The sequence below is a fragment of the Vigna radiata genome, chromosome 8 (assembly GCF_000741045.1).
Source record: "Vigna radiata var. radiata cultivar VC1973A chromosome 8, Vradiata_ver6, whole genome shotgun sequence".
Lineage (NCBI taxonomy): Eukaryota > Viridiplantae > Streptophyta > Magnoliopsida > Fabales > Fabaceae > Vigna > Vigna radiata.
Window position 1 is genome coordinate 21165327 of NC_028358.1, and position 7942 is coordinate 21173268.

Sequence of the window (7942 nt, forward strand, 5' to 3'; positions counted from 1 at the left end):
AAACCTAATATGCAAAAAAAAAAAAAAGGTTTTCTTAAAAGATTCACAAATAAGAAATGGCACCATACTTGTAGATATAATGAATACAAAATATTATTTCAAAGAAAATAATAAAAATAATCTATTTATAGAAATAGAGTGGGCAGTAAAATGATACTAAAAATGCATTTAATTATATTAAATAAATTATATTTTAGGATGGGTTTTTCACTTAGATTCCCAAGTATAAAACAAAAGGAAAATAAGATTAGATCAAAAGTTAAAGAAATACATGGATGTTGTATGACACTAGATTGTGTTTAAATTGAACTCACCTATAGTACATATAGTGTACAAATTATATATATAATTTTATCATCTAATTATTAGTTATATAATAATCAGTTTAAAATCATATTTAGATCATTTATATTGATTAATGTATAAATATGCGTACATTGACATCACATAAAAATAAACTTTTTTTAAAAAATTAGCATATTGAAGTAACAAATTACACTTAAATGAAAACAATAAAGGTATCCACTAACCATTCAATAGAAACTATCATATATTAGATAATTTCTTGTTGTCTCGTCCTGATGCAAACCCTTAAAAAAAATTCATAGTATTTCATTCGCTCATTTAAAATAATTTTAAAAAAAAAAATTATAGCAGCTAAAGAAATGTTAGAATAAACAGTACGGAAATATGCATAAAAAAATAGAAACAGTTAACTTCTTAATAATAAAAACATATATACTTACATGTGAAGTCCATGAATACTAACATGTGAACTTCACAAGTCACACTTGAAAATAATAAATGTTGAGATATTGCTAAATTTATTTGTAATTAGAGAAATGGTGAACTTGATAATTTTTCTCCAAAATTCTATCTTGGTTTTTCCTACCTTGCTAACATTTGCATTTACAATAATTAAATTGCAGGGTGAAGGATACATGAATATGAATATTCTAGTTCCCTCTTTATTACTTTGTTTCAACAGTAGCTGATGCAGTTGCTGGCCATAATTGTGCATTTTTCACCTTTGATATGCTAGCCAAGACACTCAATGGAGTCACATCCCCAACAACTGTCACCTTCTTTGCAGCAAAATCTATGTTGAAGGAAGTAACTCCTGCTCATAAAGTCAACAACTTTAAGATCCCCAATTAAGGAAATGGCTTTCAAAGTTAATCTGCGAAAAAAATTTCAATTTTCATGCCAGAAATAAGGTTTCTCACCTTGCATTCTGGAAAGATGTTTCCTCACTTTCCCTTCACAGCCTTTGCAATGCAAAGATACTCTCAATACCACAACCTGCTAAAAGAAATTACTCAAACCAATTGTTGAAATATTGAAGTTACTTTGCAGAGTTTCCTCCAATGCAATTCACTGCGCAAAATAACTATTTCACAAGCAAGTTCTAGTTGCTCAATGATACCTATGGAGACTCAAACTCATTCGATTCACTGAAATGATGTTCCAAATATTTAATTTCACACTAGCCATACAATAAAGTTGCAAGAAGTGTGCCTGTTCACAGCTCTGAGGCAAATGCAGAGAGAGAAAACTAACCTGGTCTGAGGAACGAGATTTTGGATGAGAAGAGGTAGAAAGTTTAGAAACAGGAACGTTTTCATCTTGATAAACAACTTGAGAAGTTCTGGTTAGACCCAAAACTGGATCATAATGTGAAGAAGAATCCAATAAGGAGGAGGCAGCAAGCAAAGATCTAGTTGAAGCAGAAGATGGCTTAAGCGAACTCCTACCCACAATGGTATCAACTGGTTTAGAAGAGTTGGTGAGATGTTGGGTGGGGTTTTGTGGTGTGTTTTTCTTCTTGTGATTTTCATGGCCCTTGGAAGAAGAGTTTTTGTTGGGCTTGTGGAGCTCATGGTAAGGCTTGGGGTTGATGGGTGAGTGAGAAGAGGAACATGGGGCAGTGAGAGATTTGGAAGTGCTCCTTCTTGAGTCATTGATAATGGGGTTGTGGCGGTCAATGACTCTGCCTCCAAGCAGAATGGTGTTGGAAGAAGATGACGAGCATGAGGCTAGATCCGTGCTGAGGCATATGGCTGTTGAGGCTTCAGACGCACAGAAGATATCCATACGTTTCATCTTTTAGAAAACTAGTGGTTTGCAGAATCTCTCTTCCAAGAAGAGGGAGTTATAGAGAGAGAGAACTTGATAAACTTGAGGGATATATGATTACTTTAGTATTGAAAAAAGATAGAGTTAGCAGTGTAATGGAAACATGCATTAGTTTGTTTTGTTTCAGAGCTGAAAGTGGTATCAGTTTGGAACATGGGTGGCATGGCGTGGGGACCTCAACCATAAATATGATGCCCAAAATATGATCTATATATTAAGGGTATTGATGTAGTTGTCTATGGTTATAGCATGGCAATAGGAAAGGGTACACGTGCATTAGAAGCATATGGCATGAAAAATTAATCAATGAAGAATTTGACAAGTTTGTGAGGAAAAGGAAGAATGTCCTCAATGGATGTACCCTTATTGATGTTTTGGTGTTGTTTGAAGCAGTGCCAATTCTATCTATCACCTTTATGAGATGCAACCAACATTTCTATTGCTTTAAAGGATGAAAATGATGTATAATAAGTACACTGAATTAAACTATCACCCTCGACTAACACCTATTTCTTTTTTCGCTCGAGAAAAGTTGTAACAGATTTTCAAAAGATATACTGCAATTATACTGATTGAAAAATTAACTTTTCATAGTTTTTGACTTGTCAGACATGATATATATCATCATCTCAAATATTCATTTTTTATTGTATAGTCACGATTATACTTTATTCCAGATCTTTATTTCTATATAATTTTTCAGGATGCCTAAATTGTAGCGATTTTAACTCCTACACAACATTTTTTTAATGTATTTCGTTCAAATTCAAATTTATGATTTTAGGCTTTAAGTCCAATTTAGTTAATATGAAAAAAATGGAATATGGATTTTTTTTATTTTAAAAATATGAAGTAAATATTTTCCTGAACATAGTCGAAGACACTAAAAAACTTTTTTTTTTTGTTAAATTTAAAATGTTATTTTAAGATCGGATTAAAATACTGCTGGGTTAGTTTTGGACGAGACATTTTTAATTTTAGATCTGGTTATTCATTCTTATCTTATTTTTCAATCACAACCATAAGATTTTAGTTGGAACATTCTTAACTAGGTTTTGATTATAATTTTATTCACCCAATTTCAACTCAAACATGTCTACGACCTTAATCGAGATTTTTTTTTTTTTTTTCCATTAGTAGTGACATTGATCTCATATTTACCCATTGCATGACACTTTTTATGCTTGAATATGAACTACTTATAAGTTCAGTATAATTAGGACGACAATAAAAGAATTTTACTATAGGTAAAACCTGATATTAAATAGAAATTTTTAACGGAATAAATATTTAATTATTCGTTTTTTGATGAATAGATATGCCATGCTATTTGACATAATGATTATTATTAAATTTTATTTAAATATTCTTTTTTAATTAATCAAAATAAAATTATTATTAAAAATTTATTAATATTGAAATAATCATTTAAAATTGTCCCATATTATTTTTACTTAGATTTATGGTATTGAGATTATTTTGTAATGGAATAATATTTTAAACTTTGACATAATTCTTTAAATTTACTTTTTAGGAATACCAAATATTTGCACTAACATTTTTTTGAATAATTTGATTTATATTATATTTAAAAATTATTTCTTTTATTTAAATTTAAATTTTAAAGATTTATTTTTATATAATTTTATCTAAAATTTAAAAAATAAAATATCTAACTAACACTAGGATACTTGTCAGATATCCACATATATAAAAAGACCCACTTTGGATTGACGTTAAGATTAAGTGAAAAAAATAATTGACACAAAAAACAATATAGCATTGTGAATTAGACAAAGTGTGTTTAAATAGGTAGGAAGGTTGGTCAGATGAAAACAGAGCAACGGCTATAAATTTGCAGCAATTCATGTGCTAAGATCGTAGAATCAACAATTTCTGGTTTGTGAAGAAATTATTGGCAACAACAACTGCAGTATGCCTGGTGGACGCAGACTACGAGGACCCATAATGGACCAACGTACCATATACTGCACTCCAAAATATATTAATCAAACTTAATAACAACTCTTATTTAAGTTCTTTTATGTAATATTAATTCATCCCTTTCATTTTTAATTATATAATATATAATAATGACCTGGTTCTTTTATGTTTTTTTTTTTTTATAAATAAATGTTTATTTGATATAGTAAATAAATTTCTATTTTTATGTGTTTGTTAATTTTATACAATCAATTAACACTGATAATTAACAAACATAACTCTTGATATTTTTTCTTAAAAAAAAAAATATTAAAATATAGAACTTTAAATTTAATTTATAAATGTTTTAACTTTTGCCAGATTATGAATAGAGTGAAAAGATTTATCAAACAAATTTTAAGAAGCAACTTATATAAAAATTATGATCACACCTCCTGTCAAAATGCTGAGGACAATGAATTTCAGTTTTCTTCGTTATATTTATTTAACCTTTTCATTTTACTCAAATAAAAAACTCAATCCAAATCAACACTTCAAACAAGCCAAATGAAAAAGCATCTTAAACAAATCTTCTTGCAAATCAAGATCGGGATAGCAATTTTTTTAGTCGTATTCAATGAGACTGTGACCCACACAATACAACAAAACACACACACACATGGATTTTACTCTCTTTAACAATAGAAAAATCTCTTCACTCTCTTTTCTTCTGTTCATTACTTGTTTAATCTTTGGATATATTGTTTGAGGTCTCAAAATTTTGGTTAATTCTTTTATTTGAATTTGAAATATTTTCTTTGAAATTAAGCATTTTTGGTAATTATTTACATTTTGATAGAACTTAGGTTAGATAATTTGTATATAAGAAGAAGTCTAGAAGAAAACAATTTCATATGGTAAGAATTTAAGAAGAAAAGCCTTGCAACTTTGACAAAAAGACTTTACATTCAATCAAGTTTCAAAGATTACAAAAGGGTGTCTCTCTTTTTATAGGTGAAGGAGAAGGCTAGAGTACATGAAGTACTTAGGAGCCTTTCCATCATTTAATGAGGAGCCTAAGAATTAAATGATAAGCTTGAGCATTAAATTAAGAGCTAAAACATTAAATGTGTGGAACCTTATGCTTTTTAGTTAACTTAGTCAAAACATTTAATGCAAATGCTCCTTGCAACTAACTCCTTCCAAAACCCATTTTTAACTCATTTCTAACCCATTTTAGGTGCTACTTTCTAAATAAGGACATAATGGTGCACTAGCTCTCTCTTAAAACCTCCAAGTCTTCTAAACAAAGTCAAACAATGTCTTGGCCAAATTCAAGGCCTAAAAATGAGTTATATTACATATTTACAAAAAGTGTTTTAAAATAAAGAAGAAGACTAAAATGTGATCCTCCACAAGAGTAGAATCCTTAAAGCCCCATCTTCTTCTTCCATCTTCTTTGACCATGACTCTTTATGAGAGGTCAAATGTCTTTTAAGGCTTGAGGGAAAGCAAGAACAAGCTTGAAAGTCCTTCTTCTTCTTTCAATCTCTTAGCCTTAGTTTAAGTTAATGCTCCCTTCATTGATCTCCATTTAGTTCCCAAAACGGATTCCATCAGATAGTTGTTGTACATGTTTTATATGTGATATGAATTGTAAAATGGAATATAATATAGGAATGAGATGATCACCTTGCATGATTTGAGAAATGTAGTATATGGCAATGAAATTTGGACAATTGATTTTAAAAAATCTTTGAACATAAAGGCTCATTTGATGCATGTTAAGTTTTGCTAGTTGTGTATTATTTGTATTGTTGAATGAAGGATGCTTGAACTAGTCATGGTTTGAATTGATTATTCTTAACCGTTTAAAAGTTGTGATTAAATTATTTCTCAAAAAGATTTTTAAAATTGGTTGGATTACATTGTTAAAGTTGTTTTCTGACATTTTTACCCAGCAAAAGTATAACAAATATCTAAACCATAATCTCTATCTTATTTTTTTTTCAAGCAAAGACATTTTGGGCTCAAGAAAAAACATTTTTGGCTCAAGTAAAAATAGAGCTCAAAATCAACCATTCTTTCAACCCTATTTTTGCTCAGATGCAAGATTTTTTTTTCTTAAGTGAAAATAACACTGCAAATTGAACCATGTTCAAAATTTGCTCAAATGAAGAAATTTTTTCAAGTGAGGGTTGTTTTTCAAGCAAAATATTTTCATTCAAGCTTATTTTCTTAAACTAATTTAACGTGTGTTTTTTTTTTAAATGTAACATGAATATTAATTATTTTATCATTATTTGGTTGATTCATTATTCTATTTAAATGAATTATATTGCATTATAAAGCTTATACGGATTTATTGAATGGTGTAAATTTAAGGTTTGACATTTTGGATAGTGTGTGAACCATTGTTTGAGTTGTGTATTAAGTATTGGCACATACGTGGTAATAGAGATTCTTTGTTTCACTATTGATATAAGTCACAAAGACTAATATATTAGGTGGTGAAAAATGTGATACTCGGGCACTGACGAGGGTGGGGAGTGATCGTTGGTGCAAGAGGCACGGACAAGGAGCAGCTCTTGGTAGGCTTCCAGTGGAAGGGACACATGGAAGAATCGAACATACACCAGAATGAGAGGGATCTAGAGACTGTATAGGTATGAGACTATACGGTTGAAGGATAGCTTAAAGTAATTAATTTGACTACTTATATCAACAAATGCATTTGCTTTTCAGTAGCCTAACCCATAAGGATTCCATGGTTAAGCGTGCTTAGCCTGAAGTAATTTAGGGATGGGTGACCTTTTGGGAAGTTTTCCCAGAAAGTGTGCGAGTGAGGACAAAGCACATTGGAAAGCCTCGTGTTGATGTGTGGGGGCAGTCTAGGCTTTTCGGTAGCCTAACCCATAAGAACTTCATGGTTACTTATAAATTTACCTCTTGGATTTGATTATATGTTAGTCTTTAGTAAGACACACATAATACAAGTCTTTGAAAGACTTTGGCCAATATTTCATTTGTTAAATATGTTTCGACATATAGATGAGACTTTGGCCAATATTTCATTTGTTAAATATGTTTCGACATATAAATCCATCTGTAGTCTATATGTTTTTTGTATGTTGGGGTTTGATTCAAAATTGATTAAAATATTAATTGTTAATAAATTTGTTATTCTAAATCATTCTTTTGTGTTAGGAATTTATTTTCAAAATAACATACCCTTTTTTGTTGTTTTCATATGATGACTTGCTATGATTATGTTATGTACATCAGCAAATATAAAGATAAGTATATGAGTACCATCTTAGGAGAAATTATGACTTCAGTTTTTTTACCATATATGTAAATATATATGTTTTGTGTGTTTTTACAATGTATTTTTTTAAATACTTCATGTCATGTATAAGTCTTCTATGTTAGCAAATGATAAAAGCATAAAAGTTTTGATGATGTCCAAATCAAGTCTCACAAACTCACTCTATAAGAAGATCATTATGAAGACTTGTATTGTTTGAGAAAATATTTTGTAATAAGTAGATTTTTTATGTAGAACTTAGTGTAGATTTTTGTTTCTGTGTATTGTACGCTTAAAAATGTCTTTGGATTCAAAAATGTTATGCAATAATCGATTCCCTACTCAGATAATCAATTATCACGTACGAGTTTTTATAAAATGCTAAAAATTCATTTTGGCTCTGGAATAATCGATTATCCATAATCGATTATGACTTATAATAGTCTATTATCACGACTAGTTGTTGGAGTTTTTGAGCATATTTTTGGTCGTTGTACATTCATTAAATGCATAATCTATTACCTAAATGTGATAATCGATTATCACAACAAGAAAATTCTGACAACATATTTTTGG

At 29.6% G+C, this 7942-nt stretch overlaps 1 protein-coding gene across 1 annotated transcript; it reads right to left on the reverse strand.

Annotated features, from left to right (window-relative positions):
• Positions 1–691: 691 nt before the first annotated feature.
• Positions 692–2479, reverse strand: LOC106771426 (protein SODIUM POTASSIUM ROOT DEFECTIVE 1). Its single transcript, XM_014657401.2, has 3 exons — positions 1561–2479; positions 1227–1302; positions 692–1120 (listed from the first exon to the last, which is right to left on the reverse strand). The coding sequence occupies exons 1-3, from the start codon at positions 2101–2103 to the stop codon at positions 972–974; spliced, it is 768 nt and encodes a 255-aa protein (XP_014512887.1). The 5' UTR covers positions 2104–2479; the 3' UTR covers positions 692–971.
• Between the last annotated feature and the right edge of the window lie 5463 nt (positions 2480–7942).

Bases quoted from the DNA above. Each gene is read 5' to 3' on its own strand.
- LOC106771426 (XM_014657401.2), bottom strand. From the start codon at position 2,103: ATGAAACGTATGGATATCTTCTGTGCGTCTGAAGCCTCAACAGCCATA. The intron at 1,303-1,560 runs GTTAGTTTTCTC...TTCTTTTAGCAG, and splicing joins AATCTCGTTCCTCAGACCAG to GTTGTGGTATTGAGAGTATC. The intron at 1,121-1,226 runs GTGAGAAACCTT...CTTTATGAGCAG, and splicing joins ACATCTTTCCAGAATGCAAG to GAGTTACTTCCTTCAACATA.